Consider the following 20,100-nt stretch of genomic DNA (forward strand, 5'->3'; position numbering starts at 1 on the left):
AAAAAGCACATAAAGGCAACGTAAAAGTAATCCATATGACTCCAGTCGTGTCATGTCTTCAGAAGCGATATAATAGGTGTGGGTGAGGAACAGATTAAAATTTAAGTCCTTTTTTTACCATAAATCTCTACTTACACACATTCTGAAAGTGAAAGTGGATATTTATAGTAAAAAAAAGGATTGAAATATTGATCTGTTTCTCACCCAAAGTGATCGCATCACTTCAGAAGACATATATTAAACCACACAAGTTGAGGGGCCTGGGTAACTCAGCGAGTAAAGATGATGACTACCAACCCATGCTGAGTGACTCCAGCCATGTCTCCTAAGCAACTAAATTGGCCCGATTGCTAGGGAGGGTAGAGTCACATGGGGTAACCTCCTCGTGGTCACTAATGTGTGGTTCTCGCTCTCGGTGGGGCACGTGGTAAGTTGTGCGTGGATGCCACAGAGAATAGCGTGAAGCCTCCACGCATGCTACATTTCCACGCTAATACGCTCAACAAGCCACATGATAAGATGCGCGGATTGGCGGTCTCAGACACGGAGGCAACCGAAATTATTCCTCCGCCACCTGGATTGAGGTGAGTCACTATGCCACCACAAGGACTTAGAGCGCATTGGGAATTGGGCATTCCAAACTGTGGAGAAAAAACCCACAGGAGTAATATGGATTATTTTTATGCTGTCTTTATGTGCTTTTTGGAGCTTAAAATGTCTGGCCACCAATCACTAGCATTGCGAGGACCTACCGACCTGAATTATTCTTCGAAAAATATTTGTTTGTGTTAAGCAGGAGAAAGTCACACATCTGGGATGGCATGAGGGTGAGTAAATTATGAGAGAATTTTCATTTTTGGGTGAACTATCCCTTTAATAACTACTTTTTGGTCTAGTTTGACTATACTGTAACAAATTAACCAATGATCAAAACATTACTCTTATAACTACTTGAGTACATTTACATCCAAGCAAGTAAAAATATTTTTAAATTCTACAGTATATTTGATAAAGCATATTTCAGTATATTTTAGCGTACATTTTCTCAAAAAACAAGAAGAAAAAAAAAACAACTGTTAAATGGCATGCATTGTTTTTCTATTTAAATCACAATAGCCCAGAAAAAGCAAGTGATTCCTTAGCAAGTAGCAAAATATGTAGTAGCAAAGAAAAGAAAGTGATTATAAAGCAAAGAAAAAAAGAAAAAAGGCAGGTTGCCTGCAGTAGTCTATAATAATAATTGCGTTCTCTCACTCCCTCTCTCATTATTTCTCTCTTACGTTTCTCTCTCTCCACCCCAGAGAGAATGTTAAAAGGACGTGTCCAACAGTGTTAACTCACTTCATAAGCACAAACTCTCTTTATCTGAGATGTTCCCTATACTAAAATCCATATGGAACTTGAAGAATGGGATTATTATTTTCCTAACACCTTTGATTCTTCTTCCTCTCCCAGTTGCTGTCAACACAACGGTATGTAATTTAAAAAGTTTTAATTTAAATTAAATTTAGCTGACTTTTTAATCCAGTGCTTAGTGTTTCCATTGTTCTTTACACCTATCCAGGAATTTTTATTTGGTTTAGATTTGGCATTGCTTTATCTAAGTTTCTGTCCATACACCTGTCAAAATGCAGTACTAAATTAAATCCAAATTTATTCTTATGTTTAATACATGTGATGTGGACTGAATTTGTATCCTGAGGCCTCCATATAATTCATTGTGCCTCAAAATTGTTGTTTCAACCCTTTGTCATTGTGTATGTTCAAGCGTGGGAACATAGTAAGTTTAAATTCCTATCTGACTCACAGGCAATGTGTTCGGATCATGACATATTTGCGACGGTACTCATATGAACTGCTCCCATTGATAGAATGATAGATTAACTATTGTCATTATATTCAAAAATTGGCTATTCTTTTTTTCAAAAGATTCTCATCTTTGCTTTTGCATGAGTTTTTAAATATTGCTCACAAATTGTGAATAAAAAATGTCATACTGAAACATTTAAATTTACATTTCCTTTTCCAGGAGGCCAGCTGTGCCTATGTGATAATACTGATGGCAGTATACTGGTGTACAGAGGCTCTTCCCTTAGCTGTCACATCACTGTTACCCGCTGTCCTCTTCCCCATGCTTGGAATAATGCAATCTAAAGTGGTAAGATCTGTGTTTCCTTTCAACAAAAATTATAAAATAACCGAAGGGAAAACTGCAATGAAAGGGCACGTAATACAAAGTGGATCAAATAGACCTAAATACCTGCCTTAGATGTTGATGTTGTCCTCTAGGTGTGTATGCAGTACCTGAAGGATACTAACATGCTGTTTGTGGGTGGTCTGATGGTAGCCCTGGCTGTTGAACACTGGAACCTTCACAAGCGCATTGCCCTCAGAGTGTTGCTCATTGTTGGTGTGCGCCCAGCACTGTAGGTCAAACACTCTACCTGATATATAGTCCTTGATACACAGTAACATCAGACATTTACCACTGCAAAAATTAATTTTCTTAATTAGTATTTTTGTCTGTTTTTTAATTAAAATATCTATACAACCTTAAAACAAGATAAATGTACTTATAATATATAAGACTTGGTTTCAGGGAACATATCTTCACTGTAAATACTAGCTATCTCAAATTAAAGAAATTAGCTGACAAAACATAAGCTTAATTCTTACCTGTTAAAATCAAGTTACCGTTACACTTTAAAGGTTAATTCACCCAAAAATGAAAATTCTCTCCTCATTTAATCACTATGACTTTCTTTCTCCTGCTGAAGATTTTTAGAAGAATATCTCAGCTCTGTAGGACCATACAATGCAAGTGAATGGTGACCAGAACTCCAAAAGCTCCAAAAAGGAGATAAAGTCAGGATAAAAGTAATCATTAAGACTCCAGCGGTTTAATCAATGTCTTCTGAAGCGATCCATTTGGTTTGGGGTGAGAACAGACCAAAATAAATCTCTTTTTTCAGTGTACATCTTGACAGCACTCTCCTTGGTGATCATGATTTCAAGCTTGATTCCACTTCCTATAGTTCCATCTAGCGCTCTGCACATGCGTCAAGCACTAGTAAATGTAATCAAGATTGAAATCATGAATGTGCCAAGAGCCTGCAATGACAAGATGTACTGTAAAAAAGGAGCTACATTTTGGTCTGTTCTCACCCAAAACCAACTGAATCGCTTCAGAAGATCGCTTCAGAAGACATCGATTAAACCACTAGAGTCTTCTGGATTACATTTATGCTTACGTTATCTCCTATTTGGAGCTTTGGTCACCATTCACTTACAATCAAGTAGTCGTAATTAAACATTACTTGGGGCCTGGGTAGCTCAGCAAATAAAGACGCTGACTACCACACCTGGAGTCGAAAGTTTGAATCCAGGGCGTGCTGAGCGACTCCAGTTAGGCTTCCTAAGCAACCAATTGGCCCAGTTGCTAGGGTGGGTAGAGTCACGTTGGGTTAACCTCCTCGTGGTCGCTATAATGTGGTTCTCGCTCTCGGTGAGGTGCGTGGCTCAACAAGCCACATGATAAGATGCGTGGATTGACTGTTTCAGATGCGGAGACAACTGAGATTCATCCTCCGCCACTTGGATTGAGGCAAGTCACTACGCCACCACGAGGACTTAGAGCGCATTGGGAATTGGGCATTCCAAACTGGGGAGAAAAGGGGAGAAAATCCAAAAAAACAAAAACAAAAAACAATACTCGAAAAGTCACATTTTGGAATCATGACTCAAATATATACGCAGGGTTGGGGAGTAACAGAATACTTGTAATGGGATTACGCATTTAAAATACAAAATATTAGTAGCTACTCCACTAAAGTTATAATTTTAATTGATGGTAATCGGAATACAGTTACATTATTCCATATAAATGATGCAATCCAAAGAGCATTAGAACAGCAGTGAATCACTTAATTAAGATGTGTTACATTCATAAGAGCAGACAGAGAAGTAAATTTGAAATAAGTTTGGAGCAGTAGAAATAGAACTAAACCTTGTGTAAATTGTCATGTGAACATTTAGCTTTATGCTAAGCTAAAATGCTATTTCTAGCCATTTAACATGCACCTGTTACCAGACCTGATTAAAAAAATAAATAAATAAAAATGTATCAAGAAAATCCAGGTTAGATCTTTTCTCTCTCTCTCTCTCTCTCTCTCTCTCTCTCTCTCTCTCTCTCTCTCTCTCTCTCTTCCTCTCTCTCTTTCTCTCTCTCTCTTTCTCTCTCTCTCTCTCTCTCTCTAGTAAGACCTTTGATATTAGGGCAAAAATATCATTCTTGATAAAAAATGTTGTATTGTTTTTCTGAAAAAATATCTAGAAATCCTTAAAACAAAATCAATTTGCTTTATCTTGTTTTAGAACCAACACTGCATAAGATATTTATTAATTTTTAGAGAATTTATTTTTAAAATGTTTATTGTCTTACTGTACTGACAGATTTTTAATGGTCAAAACAAGTGAAAAAATCTACCAGTGCTGAAAAAGTTATCCAAAGTATTTAGATTAAGTTACTGACCTTGAGCAATCTAACGGAATATGTTACATATTACATTTTACAGCATGTATTCCGTAATCTGTAGTGTAATACATTTTAAAAGTAACCCTCCCAACCCTGTATATACATTCCTTAAACTTTGGTTTTAAGTACTACGAACTCAAAATTGTCAAGTAAAAAAATTCCTTGAGCTTGAATAAATGTGGTCAAAACAGGGGATCTTATGAGTAAAAGTAATAAATGTTATTAAAAATGACTATAGCTAATTTGACTATTGTTGTTGTTTTGCTGTAGCTGGTTGATAGTCTTGATTTGTGTGAAGTCACCATTAGGGTGATAGTGTTGCCTCTGGTAAAGTTGTAGCCTGTTATATATAAACAATTGCTCTCAATTCAAATGTAAGTACTTTACAAAAGTGCAGATTTATTACGTGCACTAAGAAGTAGTGAATAGAATTCAAAGTGGTTTAGGACTGACATAGTGTCCATTCATAATTTATTTAATGTTGTATAACACCTCCTATATCTCCATTTAAATAATTAAATTGAAACAACGAAGCTTGACTCTCAGATGAGATAAGTCTGCTTGTCACTTAATATTTAAGTTCACGTTACTTGAACCAATTAAGTACATTAACTGTACTCAAATTTTTTAAGGTAATTGATTTAAGGTCAACTAATTGAAATTTACAGTGTTGCATTAAGTTTATTTTTCTTACCCTATTGGCAAATTGTTTTTCCTTGTTTCAAGCATAAACCTCACAAAACTTTGTTAGATTTATGCTTGAAAAACAATTCCCAAACAGGTCTGAAAACAATATGCAATATTATTTTTCAAGCTAATCTATTTTGCTTTAAGGACAATGTTTATATATTCTTACCGGAAAACAAGACAAAACGTCATGGTTACTTTCGTAACCTCCGTTCCCTGATGGAGGGAACGAGATGTTGTGTCGATGTAGTGACACTAGGGGTCACTCTTGGGAGCTCCAAACACCTCTGCTTTTTTGAAAAAAGGCCAATGAGAATTGGCGAGTGGAATTTGCATGCCACTCCCCTGGACATACGGGTATAAAAGGAGCTGGTATGCAATCACTCATTCAGGTTTTGTGCTGAGGAGCCGAGACCAGGTCCCGGCCATTTCAGCGGGTAGTTCAGCATTGTGGCAAGAGGGACACAACATTTCGTTCCCTCCATCAGGGAATGGAGGTTACAAAAGTAACCATGACATTCCCTATCTGTCACTCACTCGACATTGTGTCGATGTAGTGACACTATGGGTCCCTATACAAAACGCCACAACTATCTGAACTGTGTTTAGTGAACTGGCGGTGTGTGACGGGCAGACCACTGTGTGCCTCATAGCCAGCACACCATGTCGTCACATAACCTCCCCCAACGCTCTTATGAGTGTCGAACAGTCCTTCAGGAACAAGTCGACTGCCCAACGATAGGGACAGTCTAGCCCAGCCGAGGCCTATTTTCCTCTCTTTTCTCCCCAAAAAGAGTGGAATTTGTTAACCGACTGGGAGCCATAAGTGTCTACGTCGGGGGGTGTCCCTCCCAAGGAGATGACACCACGGAGACCACACCCCGCCCAAGAAGAGGGGGGGTATTTTGAGTGGAATACGTCACATGGTCTTACCGAGTCTTGTCGGACGTATGTCATGTGGAGAGGTCCCATGGTAGGTCCTACCCGAAGGGGGAGGAGTTTCTACAGAGCATGGCGACCGGGGGCAGAGGGGCCTCTGCCCAAGGAAGACGCAGTTTACCGACAGGGAAATGATTTTGCAGAAGATATCACGTGGGGTCGCCTTTGGGGAACCAGCACATGTGGAGCACCTACCTCAGTACAGGGTCTCATTAGCGCACGTACTGGGCTGGCAGCGAGTTTCTCCGCAAACTCAACTGCCAGAGGGCTAAGGAGGAAAGTCATCCAGGGATCACAGTCTGTGAACACAACTGGGAGTCAAGAGCGCACATCTTCACCTCAAGGGAGGGGAAAGGTGCTATGCGGAAGCGGTACTCCCAGCCAGCTGTCCTGGAACTTACCTGCTCGTGTCTGCCAATACACGGGACGAGACCGGCTCAACCCGGAGATTGTAGAACCTCACATAGGTGTTGGGTGCTGCCTAGCCCGCTGCTCTGCAGATGTCTGCCAAAGAGGTGCCACTGGCCAGGGCCCAGGAGGTCGCCACACTCCTGGTAGAGTGGGCTCGTAACCCCACAGGGGGTGGCACTTCCTGAGCCTGATATGCCATTGCGATGGCGTCGATGACCCAGTGGGCGATCCTCTGTTTGGAGACAGCGCTTCCTTTCCGCTGTCCACCAAAGCAGACAAAGAGCTGCTCGGAGCTTCTAAAGCTCTGCGCGTGATCCAAATAGATGCGTAAAGCTCGCACTGGACACAGCAATGCCAAGGCTGGGTCTGCCTCCTCCTGGGGCAGCGCTTGCAGGTTCACCACCTGATCCCTAAAATGGGTCGTGGGAACCTTGGGCACATAGCCCGGTCAGGGTCTCAGGATCACGTGAGAGTAACCCGGACCAAATTCCAGGCACGATTCGCTGACAGAGAATGCCTGCAGGTCCCCTACCCTTTTGATGGAAGTGAGCGCAGTCAGGAGGACAACCTTCAAAGAGAGTGCCTTAAGCTCAGCTGACTCCAAGGGCTCAAAGGGCCCTGTAGACCCCGAAGGACTACAGAGAGGCCCCACGAGGGGACGAGGCATGGTCTGGAGGGATTCAACCTCCTAGCACCTCTCAGGAACCTGATGATCAAATAATGCTTCCCCAAGTACTTACCATCTACTGCATCATGATGAGCGGAAATAGCGGCTACATACACCTTCAGGGTGGAGGGGGACAGCCGCCCCTCTAGCCTCTCCTGCAGGAAGGAAAGCACTGATCCGACTGCACATCTCTGGGGGTCTTCGCATTGGGAAGAACACCACTTAGCGAACAGACGCCACTTCAAGGCATACAGACGCCTTGTAGAGTGCGCCCTAGCTACTAGAGAGATTCCAGAGGTCTGGTCGCGGGTGCCAGATGATGCCCCGTCCCTGAGAAAGAAGGTCCTTCCTCAGGGGAATTCGCCAAGGGGGAGCTGTCGCGAGGAGCGTGAGATCCGAGAACCACGTCTGGGTGGGCCAGTAGGTTGCTACTAGGATGACCTGCTCCTCGTCCTCCTTGACCTTGCACAGGGTCTGTGCAAGTAGGCTTACTGGGGGAAACGCATATTTGCGTAGTCCAGGGGGCCAGCTGTGTGCCAGTGCATCTATACCGAGGGGTGCCTCGGTCAGGGCGTACCAAAGCGGGCAGTGGGAGGATTCCCGGGAAGCAAACAGGCCTACCTGTGCTCGACCGAATCGACTCCAAATCAGCTGACCACCTGAGGGTGGAGTCTCCACTCTCCCTTGAGGGTAACCTGATGTGACCGCTGTGGTGTTGAGGTCGCCCAGGATGTGAGTGGCTCATAGCGACTTGAGGCGCTGCTGACTCCAGAGGAGGAGACGGCGGGCGAGTTGTCACATGCAACGGGAGCATAGACCGCCTTGATGGTTGATGTACGCTACCGTCGCGGTGTTGTCCGTCTGGACCAACACGTGCTTGCCCTGGATCAACAGCCGGAACCTCCACAGGGCAAGCAGTACTGCCAACAACTCTTGGCAGTTGATGTGCCATTGCAGCCGCAGGCCAGTCCAGGAGCCGGCGGCTGTGTGTCCGTTGCATACGGCACCCCAGCCCATCTTGGAGGCATCTGCTGTAACCACGATGCACCTGGAGACCTGCTCTAGGGGAACCCCTGTCCGTAGAAATGCAAGGTTGGTCCAAGGACTGAAGAGGCGGTGACATATCGGCGTGATGGCCACGTGATGTGTCCCGCTGTGCCATGCCCATCTCGGGACTCGAGTCTGAAGTCAGTGCTGAAGCGGTCTCATATGCATCAACCGGAGTGGTGTGGCTGCTGCTGAGGATGCCATATGCCCCAGGAGCCTCTGAAAAAGTTTCAGTGGAACCGCTGTCCTCCGTCTGAATGCCTTCAGATGGTTCAGCACCAAACCAAGAAAAGAGATGCTCTGAACCAGGGAGAGCTTGCTCTTTTCACAGTTGACCCGAAGCCCAAGTCGGCTGACATGCTGGAACACGAGGTCCCTGTGTGCGCACAGCAACTCTTGAGAGTGAGCTAGGGTTAGCCAGTCATCAAGATAGTTGAGGATGCGGATACCAACTTCCCTTAGCGGGGCAAGGGCTGCCTCTGCGACCTTCGTGAAGATGCGAGGGGACAAGGACAGGCCGAAGGGGAGGACCTTGTACTGGTACACCTGGCCTTCGAAGGCAAACCGCAGGAAGGGTCTGTGTCGAGGTAAGACCAAGACGTGGAAGTATGCGTCCTTCAGGTCTACCGTCGTGAACCAATCTTGATGCTGGACGCTCATTAGAGTGCGTTTTTGCGTCAGCATCTTGGACGGGAGTCTGTGCAAAGCCCGGTTCAGTACTCACAGGTCCAGGATTGGTCGCAACCCACCACCTTGCTTCAGTACGATGAAGTAAGGGCTGTAGAACCCTTTCTTCATCTCGGCTGGAGGGACAGGCTCTGTCGTGCCCTTGTGCAGAAGGGTAGCGATCTCCGCACACAAGGTAGCGGTGTTCTCGACCTTCACCGAGGTGAAGTGGATGCCGCTGAACCAGGGCGGGCACCTGGCGAACTGAATCGCGTAGCCAAGTTGGACAGTCCGGGTCAGCCATCGCGACGGGTTGGAAAGAGCGAGCCATGCGCCCAAACTCCGGGCAAGAGGGACCAAGGCAATGATCACGTCGGATGTACCGGAGGGTGGGGCCTCGTGGCGGGGCGGAGCTCGAGGTTCCACGTCGAGGGGACTCAAGCCCCGTGGCCGTGCTGAGTCCAGGGACTTCTAAGCACTTACCTGGCTTCTGCCGCCCACCATAAGATTGGCCAAGGAGGGGGGAGGAGGAATCTCATCCCCGTAGTCCATTGGAACCAGTCCCGTGTGGGTGTTTTTGTGCCACAGCTGGGCGCACAGGGGCAGGGGGTCCACCGCTGGAGCTCCATACCTGCCAAAATGGGATGGTGGTCATGATGACAGCCATGCGCACTGGACATGTGACCCAGGAGACGAGGGAATCATTCTTTTGTCAGACTTTTGGGTGCTGCAGCCTCCTGGGCATGCGGCGGCAAAAGATTCTCCTCCCGGCCCTCCACCGGGGGATGGAGTGGTCTGTCAACCAGCCCCAGAGAAGTGGGTCTCCTCGCCACTGGGTCGCCCGTCTCGGGGGCGCTTTGAAGTCTTCCTCGGGTTCTTAGAGGCCGGCCGCGAGACGGGTGGCGTCTGCTTCCTACGGAGGGCTCCACGCCAGAGCTGGGCCACGGGGGCGGGCTGCGGCGGAGCTGGTGTTGTTGCTGCAGGAGGATGCCCTTGGTAATGAGCAGACAGGGTGTGGGGTCTTAAGTCGCGCCAGAGCAGGATATGTTGTAAGGCCTCTGTCTGCTTCTTCACCGCCGAGAACTGCTGGGCAAAGTCCTCGACGGCATCGCCAAACAGGCCAACCTGGGAAATGGGAGCATCAAGGAACTGTGCCTTGTCCGTTTCTCCCATCTCGACCAAGTTGAGCCAATGGTGGCGCTCCTGGACCACCAGGGTAGACATCGCCTGCCCAAGAGACCACGGCGTGACCATCGTCGCCCGGAGAGCGAGGTCGGTTGCCGAGCGCAGTTCCTGCATCAATCCCAGATCAGAACTACCCTCGTGCAGTTCTTTTAGCTCCTTGGCTTGGTGTACTTGCAGGAGAGCCATGACGTGCAGGGCGGAGGCGGCTTGTCCAGCGGCACCGCAGGCCACAGTCGTCAGGGATGATGTAAACCTACAGGCCCTGGACGGGAGTTTTGGGCTCCCGCGCCAGGTGGCGGTGCTCTGTGGACACAAGTGCACCACGAGCGCCTTATCCACCTGGGGGATCACCGAATACCCTCTGGCCGCTCCACCATCGAAGGTAGTGAGAGCAGGGGAGCTGAAAGACTGGGACCGGGCAGTAAAAGGTGCCTCCCACGATCTTGTCAGCTCCTCATGCACTTCCGGAAAGAAAGGGACCGGGGCAGGGCATGGCCATGGGCGGCGCCTTGAGCCTAGGAACCAATCGTCGAGCCGCGAGGGTTCAGGGGAGAGTGGAGGGTTCCACTCTAGCCCAATGCTCGCGGCCGCCCAGGAAAGCATGTCTGTCATTTCCACGTCGGCCTGAGACTGGGTGACCGTTCCCAAAGGAGGAAGCCCAGCCAAAGCCTCTGCGTCAGACTGGACAAGCCCGCTCTCTGATGCTGCACTCGATACTGTAACTCATCCTCTTCCAGAGCTCTGAACGAGAAGTTGAACTCGCGCTGAGACGAGCCGGTGTTCTTGTGCGAGAACCCGATCAGGGCAAGCGAGCGTGCTGGGAAATGGGAGGTCCGTGGGGGGATACCCGGCGGAGGTGGTCCCATTGATGTCCCTAAATCGCCCCCAGTGCTAACCGACGCGGCCTCAAACCCATAGGTAGAAGGACCTGTGCGGGGAGCCGCTGGGGTGGCTTGCTTTCTTATGCCACGACCGCAACGTTGCCATGGTCATGTTCTCGCAATAAGGATAGCGATCGTGGTCGTCAGAAGCGGAGAGATAACGACCGCAACCAGGAATAACACACAAACGGAAAGGCATCTTTAAAAAGACGTTCCGTGTGTGCCGCTCTTTTTGTGAATGAAAATATACTCTTTTAGAATATACTCTCTTATTTTCGCTCTGCCGAAGCGGGTAACTCCACGGGTGCAGAGGGGGAGAAGCTGCTGAAATGTGCCGTAAATCCAGCAGTTTTGAGGTGCGTTTTTGGAGGGAATTGAATTCAGTGCACTGAATACAACCACTCGGCTCCGAAGAGAAAATCTGAATGAGTGGTTGCATACCAGCTCCTTTTAAACCCATATGTCCGGGGGAGTGGCATGCAAATTCCACTCACCAATTCTCATTGGCCTTTTTTCAAAAAAGCAGAGGTGTTTGGGGCTCCCAAGAGTGACCCCTAGTGTCACTACATCGACACAACGTCGATTGAGTGACAAATAGGGAAATACTGATTTAGAATTTTTTTGCAGTGTATCAAGGAGGTAGAAGCTATCAACACAGTTTCTCATCCACATTCATTTTTTATTGCCTCTTTATGTGTATTAATACAGTTTGATGCTGGGCTTTATGGTGGTGACGGCTTTCCTATCTATGTGGATCAGTAACACGGCCACCACAGCCATGATGGTCCCTATAGTGCAGGCTGTGCTTGAGCAGCTGAACAAACAGGAGACAGAACTGCCTCAGATGACCTGTGGTGAGGAGCGACCTCAGGACACAGAGTACAAACAGCAAGTAAAACACAGAGACAAAGAAGGTGAGGGGAAAGAATGAGTTTAAGGTGCATGTAATGACTATGATATATTTAGTAGCTGGGGAGACCAGTGTCTAATTAGCCAAGGTCTATATCTCAGTAACTATAAGGGTTTAAGTCAAAAGGTTTAATTACTTGAATGCTTATTAGTGGTTTTGTATGATAGCTTCAAACACCAAGTTTAAAACTGTTTTAAAGGTGCATTTAGTCATTTTTAATTAAATAATTTTTACTTCTAAAGAAATGAATAAGAATTTGGGAACATATGAATAAAATCATGAGCGCTCACATGAGATGAAGACTCTAGACATATCAGTAACCTTATAAAAGCTGTTTTATTCTACATGGAGAGGGTCCCCTCATGGGGGCTGCCATGTTAGGATTACATGACCAGCTGAATAGTACTGGCTTAATCTCAGTAACTCCCCTGCTATTGGACACTTTCACTCATGGATTACATTAATCATGGCTGACTGCAAATACTGAATTTCTACAATTGCATCAGTGTCTGAAAACAATTGCGTTTGAATGATGTTGCATGCCACTAAGTGTCAGTGTAAGTCTTACACTGCAATTTAGCTATAACAGCTTTTTTTTTTTTTTTTTTTTTTACTAATAAAATGTTTAAATTAGCTGTAATAGCTAAACTGGCACATTTACAGAAATGTTTATTGATGTGCACTCACTGTCCCTGTAAATCTAAATTGAATAAAGTAAAAAAAGTTTAAGATGATATAAACAAAAATATTACTAGGTGCACCTTTAAATTAGAGTAATCCTTTAGAATTGTTTTCTCAAAACTAAAATTCAAATATTGTTATCTTTTTTTAAATAGCTCTTGGGTAAACAGGTCAACACGTACACACACACACACATATGGCATACATCAGGCAAGGGTCAATGATATAATGAATATTTTAGCTGAAAGGTTGAATTCTGTTCTTAGGAGAAGGGTATTTATCATAAATGTCAGACTGGGGCAGGTTGTCACATATTTACTGGGGCAAGTTGTTACATGTGTTTTATATGTTGTAATTTTACAAACGTGTTAATTACAATTTCTGTTGGCCAAAACACTGCTTTGGTATTTTTGAACATTTTCCATTTTTGCTGCTTATCATGAGTTGTTTTGTTTAATAATTGTTGTACCATTTATATTTTGCTTAAAAGTCCTTTAATAGGCTATTTACAGGTTCCCCTTACCCCATATAGTGTGACAACATGCCCCGCTACTGAGGCGTTTTTGTAGCCAAGACTCCTTGGTATCCAACAACGGTTTCCCAGTGGCAAAAGAATCAATCTTAATGATGACTATAGCAGATGAACTATATGTATTATGACTGAGACACTTTTATTATATTCCTATTTTCTTAGTGGTGGTGCGAATGCTGGATGTTTCTCCAGAGGCTGCTAAGCAACAAGAGTCTGTAGAAAAGAGGCTTATGTCTAAAGGCATGACTCTGTGTGTGTGTTATGCTGCCAGCATTGGGGGAACGGCAACACTCACAGGCACTGGCCCCAACCTCGTACTCAAGGGTCAAATGAATCAGTAGGAGAAAAAAATAATACAGTATTGTAATACTATTTACACCACTTTTGTTTCATGACCTAAATATGTATGTAAATAACTAGACCCCTTGCTTCATCTTTCCCACAGGTTATTTCCTGAGAATGATGATGTGATTAACTTTGCCTCATGGTTTGGCTTTGCCTTTCCAAACATGATCATCATGCTGACTATAGCTTGGCTCTGGCTTCAGTTTGTTTTCATGGGATTCAAGTATGAGTCTGATGAAATATTTTTCTTTATTTTTAATAGATACATTTGATGTTTGCCCTTTTCACTCCTTTCATGTACCGTTTTCTCATTTCTCTAGCATTAGGAAGACATGGGGCTGTGGGGCGATCAAGTCAGAGAAGGAAATTGCTGCCTATAATGTGATCCGGGAGCAGCATCTTCTGCTAGGGCCCATGTCATTTGGAGAACTCAGTGTTCTGGCTCTCTTTATTTTGCTTGTGGTGTTGTGGTTCACACGGGATCCTGGATTTGTGGCAGGCTGGGCAACACACATTTTTAACACAGATACAGAGTATTCATTACACTAATTATCTATCATTTTACAAGTCACTAACCATATATGACAACCAGATAAATCATTAATAAAACCACTTATCACAGAACAAATCTAGATTATAACTGAACATTATTGTGCAAATAACATTCCTTGAATGTGTTAAATTTTTCCATTCAGATATGTGACAGATGCTACAGTTGCCATCTTCATTGCTGTGTTGCTTTTCATTCTGCCATCAAAACCTCCGCAGTTTCGCTTCTGGTCACCAACTGCTTCTGAAACAGGTGAGAACAATCTTACACACAAAAGTTTGTACCCAAAAACCTGAAGCCTATCAATGCTACATGGTCAACGTCAGAGAGTTCTAATTAATGTCTATACTTTGACTTACTGTACTGTACTGTATGTATTCATTCACAGAGCCTCAGCTCTCTCCTGCCCTCAGTCCAGCCCTGCTCACCTGGAAGGTAGCTCAGAAGAAACTCCCCTGGAATATAGTTTTACTCCTGGGTGGAGGATTTGCTTTGGCTAAAGGTAGCGAGGTAAGAGTTGTCCTTTATCCTGTATATATGTCCTGAATGTTTCACGCTATACTCGTCTAAAAACCTGCTAATTTGCTAAAGCGAATACGTTGACACTTACATGTTGACAATTATCATGGGGAAGAAAATTATTTAAAACGTTTTATGATTTTCTTTGTTTAGTCCACTTGACCTGCATCTGACTTTGTTTTTGTTTTTTCCATAGGAGTCAGGACTATCCAGATGGATGGGAAACCAGTTGACTCCCCTATATAGTATCCCTCCCTGGGCCATCGTCATCATCTTGTGCCTCTTGATTGCCGTTTTCACTGAATGCACAAGTAATGTGGCCACAGCAACCCTCTTCCTCCCAGTTCTTGCTTCTATGGTGAGACTTAAATGTAAAATCATTTGTACTGGATATAAAATTGAAAACCTTCAGAACTTATTCTGATTCTTAGGCCCCGTCCACACTAATCCGTTTTCATTTGAAAACAGGGATTGAAAACGTTCCAAGGAACGAAAACCGAAAAGGAACAATACATTTTTGCAGAACGTAACCGAAAACGGGAAGTCCCTTTCAATTGTTCCGGAGTGAAAACTTTATTTTTAAATGTTGGTAACCAGTTAATAACCGGTTTATTTAGTTCTAAATGGTTTATTATAGTAAATGTTCAGACTTACACCACTTCCTGTTGGCCAAAAATTGAGGCTTTTCTATTTTTAGTTGAACATGACAAGCACAGACCTTTTAGACAACTATATATAATTAATATGTATACATGCATGTTTAATCCAGATACAAGGAAAATATTGAGGTAAAATTTACATTTTTCAGTTGTTTCCAAATCTTCACTGAATTATTGTTATATATGATGAACTGATACAGATTTGATGCTGGCAGGTTCTAACCAAGAAGCAGACCTGTAATTAAAATAAAATAAATAATTATTAAATTAAATAAAATTATTACATGTTTAAAATAAAATATTCACCCTGCATAAGATGCTGTTTAGTTCAAACACGTCCAAACGCTCCTGTGCATGCATACAGGAGATTTAGGCTATTAATTGATTTTAGATGGCCAGATGTATTCTTTTTTATTTATATATTTGGGGATATATTTAATATTGAGAATACATTTATTTAAAAGATTTTATTTTAAATAGGCTACTGTGTACTTTGCTTGTTATGATTTCTATGCTGATATTTACCCCACATGGGGGAAACATTTTAATTGCTCATTATCAGTTATTTGGGTTGAGGCAAGCCCCTTATTTTGTGATTGTTTTTCCAGACCAGGTCCCTTTTTTTTCTTGAGAGATCTGGTAACACTGCAGCTGGTACATTACCCACCCTTAGCACAGAGTACTTTTTAAAAAAGGACGTTATTAACTGTTCTTTAATTTCGTTCTAACCGGTTACTAATTGGAAAGGAGGCAGCGTAATGCTGGAACCGGAACGGAAAAAATACAGTTTCTGCTCAGAATGAACCGAAATGAAAAATACAAAAATACAAAAATAATTTAGTCTATCTTTGAAAACTGTATTTTAAGGTTCCTACAACCTTAATTTTCCAAAGTATGTGGTTCTAGAGTTTTTTTAAAGTCTCAGTTTTTGCTGGAGGAAAACGCCATTCCAGTGTGGATGAGAAGCGTAGCAAAACATAGCAAAATCAATGCATTTTTGGATGTGGTCTGGCCACTTCAGTGGTGTGTTATGCATTTGAGGGCCACTTTTTAACATTTGCCCTCAAATCACTCAAGTTCTTTCAAGTATCCCATTCAGCTTTCTTACAATGTGCCAGTTGTACACCTCTGGAATTAAAATTTTGAAAGTCCCTTCAATGCAACAGGAACATTTGAATCAGTCTGGGTTGGACTTCATGATTAAATGTGATAACTATTACACAAAAATACATCTATACACTCTTCTTCATTATCTCAAAAAGAGGCAGCTGCTCAAAGTCTTTAAATGGGATGCATTACTCACAAAGATATGGTTTGCTCACCAGCTGTGCAATGCTTCTGTAATATGATTGCTTCCTTACAGACATGAGTCACAGGGTGTTACAATCTTTTAAAATTACTGCTTAATTACAGACACTTGAGCACACACATGACTCAGCGCTGTCTACAGTAAAATCTGCATCTTTTTTCTGCATTACATGTATTGTATGTCAAACATTTCTATTTGTGATTTGCAGTCTCAGTCCATTGGAATGAACCCTCTGTATGTCATGGTTCCGTGCACACTTAGCGCTTCCTTTGCGTTCATGTTACCTGTGGCAACTCCTCCAAATGCTATTGTCTTCTCCTATGGCTACCTCAAGGTTTCAGATATGGTGAGTTCCAAAATGTGGCATGTGGACCTCTTGCAGTTGAGAGATTCTTTGATTTGACTGGTTGGCTCAGAATGGGTGGCCAAAATTTCAGCTTACATTATTTATATTGAAAATGTACTGTCAGTAATAGCACAGCATGCAATAAAACTGGTTATTACCACCTGCCAGGCAATAGTTTTATAGATTTCTCCTGTATAATTAGGTCAGTGGAATAGCATACTGTAGCTATGGACCAGTTGAAAGTTCTAAACACCATTGTCCTACAGTATATATACAGTAATCATAATGTTCAAATTTAACACTTCTAACAGAATTTCCTTCTCAGCTTCTCTGAAGACCAATGAACTCACTCCGTGACATTTCACCTTTTTTCCCCAGGCAAAAACAGGCATGATGATGAATGTCATAGGGATTCTCTGCATCACTCTAGCCATCAACACCTGGGGCAAGGCAATGTTCAGTTTAGACTCCTTTCCTGCATGGGCCAACCAAACAGTAATATAAAGGACAGTACAAGGCCATATGGAAACTAACAAGCTGTTCTTTCTTCCCATCATCCTCACAAATCAAGCTGTCAAGCCAAGCTGCAAAGACTGAAATCTTGCAAGTTTTGCCAAATTATGTTGCACACCTTTTGCCTGAATTTCGGAACAGCTAAAATATACAAACATGTACATGGTAAAGTCACAATATGAGTAGGCTATACCTGTTTATAAAAAGGATTTAGTCATTCATAGTAAAAGAGCTAAGCAGTGGAATTTTTCATCTTGACCAAATGAGTTTAAATTCTGATAACTGCATCAGCCGCATAATATTTGTAAGACAGAAATGATTATTGCATACATTTTGCATGTGTGTGCTCCACTATCAAGAAAACAGCAGTGTCATGGTTTGGGGTTGGTTTGCTTTTGACCAAGTCACGGCAAGTTCAACTAGTGCTTTCATATAAAATGGTATGCTAATCTGACAGGATCAAAACTAGTCCCTTCTTCAGCTAAATAATAACCCATAAAAAAACCCTAAGTTGTTGAGGTTCATTCTAATGACCAGTCCCCAAACCTCAATCCCTTTGAACTTCTAAGAGATAAACTGAACTGAGAAGTCAAAGCAAAACTGACCACAAGTTCCTCACTTCTCAGGGTATTTAATTTGCAATGCTGTGCCCTATTTAGACTTGAATTGAGAGTGCCTTTTAAATTCCAGTTAAATTCCTGAATTTGAAATGAATGTGATCGAAGTAGCAAACAGGATGTATCATTGTAATTGGATTTTGAATTTGAATTGGGGTGTGGCCATTTCAATTCACATTCCAGCTCATGAATTTAAAGCAAGTCTATAAATTAGTCTTAAATTCTTAAAAAAAAGTCTTAAATTCTGAATTTTGCCAACCATGTGAAACAGGAAGACAGATCAGGCAATTTCCGACTTTCAATGAAGCAAATACCTCATGGTTGTGATCCTGTACATTATATTAAATCATGTTCTGTGTCACTGATGACTACACTGGAAAAGTACAATTTAAAAAAGTTAAGCATGTCCCTTGCCTTGGGTGTAGTTGGGATTAACAGTTTACAGGTGACATCACATCAACTGACCTGTATTTTGCAGTGAATTTCTCAAGAGCTTTGTTCCATAGGTGTTGGGCAGTCAGACCCTTGCTTTTATTATTTATGTAGCTGTAATTTAAATGAGAATATACACATATTTAACTTTAATACTGTAAATCATATAAATTAATGCTTTTTAAATTTCCTGTGGTCAATTTTTTCATATACTGTATATTTATATACATATAAATCCACTTTAATACAATCAGTACCTACTGTACCAATACCATCTAAAGTACTTGACATTTTTTAAGTTAAAAACTATGCACATTTTTAAATGAGTGTGACCTCAGTGTGTGTGCAGGGACAGTGTTTCAGAATACACCTTATAAATGTACATTCCAGTGTGAGGTGTGATTAATCTATACACTGTATCCCATTGTGTTTGATTGCATACTGTTGCTGAATTGTTCAGTTTGAGTGAACCGGTAGACTGAATTTATTTGTAAAGAATTATTTTCTTTTTTTTTTTTTTACTTTTAAATTTTGGGGACATATTAATATTTTTACATTTGTTTATGGCAGCCATGCACTTACTGCATAGGGAATTAAAGATGAATGTTCCCTCACACTGCTGTTTTGTTGTGCAAAAGGAAAGGGGGATTTAATTGAATAAAACTTTATAAATATAAAAATCCTAGTTTTCATCATGATTGAGATCATAACTTTGGTTGCACTTTATTTTAAAGTATGTGCACTTTTAGTATTCTTACAGTGTACTTACCCAGGAAATTACTGAGTAGTATTAGTAATTACATGTACATAATATGGGTTAAGGTTAGGGATAGGGTTAGGTTCAGGGTTAGTACCAAGTAATTACTATAGTTGTTGTAATTATATAGTATGTAAATGTATAACAGTTTTCTGTCTATTGTATATAATGTAATGTTATTATTTAATTATATACATCTCATATATCTCATACATCTCAATTATATACACTACCGGTCAAAAGTTTTGAAACACTCATTCTTTATTATCATTTTTTTTTCTTTCTTTTTTTTTTTCTTCTTTTTTTTTTCACATTTTAGAATAATAGTAAAGTCATCAAAACTATGGAATAACATAAATGGAACTATGGGGATTATGTTGTGACTAAACAAAACTGTGTTATATTTTAGCATCTTCAAAGTAGTCACCCTTTGCCTAGAATTTGCAGACATGTACTCTTGACATTTTCTCAACAAACTTCTTGAGGTATCACCCTGGGATGTGCTTTTTAAACAGTATTGAAGGAGTTCCCATCTATGTTGGACACTTATTGGCTGCTTTTCTTTATTATTTGGTCCAAGTCATCAATTTCAAAAACTTTTTGTTTTGTAATGAAATAAATTAATATGGTGGCACAATTATATTTTTGTCTACAAAACTAATTTCAAATATTTAAGCATACGCCTTCAGCTCAAAAAATTTTTAAGATCATGAAAAACATTTCAGTGAAGTGTTTCAAAACTTTTGACTGGTAGTGTACATCTCATAATAATTATCTTGCATTTCAGGTAGATTCTGCCACATGTCTCATAAGATGTTATTTAAAACTAACCCCAGTTGTTTTAGAAATAACTATAAATGTGAATATTATGTAACCTAAATTTGTATGCCAAAGGAGGCTGAAAGAACAACAA

The 20,100-nt window shown here is 42.2% G+C and overlaps 1 protein-coding gene across 1 annotated transcript; it reads left to right on the plus strand.

The window, feature by feature from the left end:
* Positions 1–1,330: 1,330 nt before the first annotated feature.
* slc13a5b (solute carrier family 13 member 5b) lies at positions 1,331–19,783 on the plus strand. The gene is made up of 12 exons (XM_051666138.1): positions 1,331–1,472; positions 2,030–2,158; positions 2,290–2,426; positions 11,726–11,931; positions 13,303–13,477; positions 13,586–13,708; positions 13,806–14,018; positions 14,181–14,287; positions 14,424–14,545; positions 14,751–14,912; positions 16,731–16,868; positions 17,247–19,783. The coding sequence occupies exons 1-12, from the start codon at positions 1,371–1,373 to the stop codon at positions 17,370–17,372; spliced, it is 1,740 nt and encodes a 579-aa protein (XP_051522098.1). The 5' UTR covers positions 1,331–1,370; the 3' UTR covers positions 17,373–19,783.
* The last annotated feature ends 317 nt before the right edge of the window (positions 19,784–20,100 follow it).

This window comes from Myxocyprinus asiaticus, chromosome 31, assembly GCF_019703515.2.
Source record: "Myxocyprinus asiaticus isolate MX2 ecotype Aquarium Trade chromosome 31, UBuf_Myxa_2, whole genome shotgun sequence".
Classification (NCBI taxonomy): domain Eukaryota; kingdom Metazoa; phylum Chordata; class Actinopteri; order Cypriniformes; family Catostomidae; genus Myxocyprinus; species Myxocyprinus asiaticus.

Coding starts and splice junctions, on each gene's coding strand:
- slc13a5b (XM_051666138.1), top strand. CDS start 1,371: ATGTTCCCTATACTAAAATCCATATGGAACTTGAAGAATGGGATTATT. Junction 14,546..14,750: donor CTTTGGCTAAAGGTAGCGAG/GTAAGAGTTGTC, acceptor TTTTTTCCATAG/GAGTCAGGACTATCCAGATG. Junction 16,869..17,246: donor ACCTCAAGGTTTCAGATATG/GTGAGTTCCAAA, acceptor TTTTTTCCCCAG/GCAAAAACAGGCATGATGAT.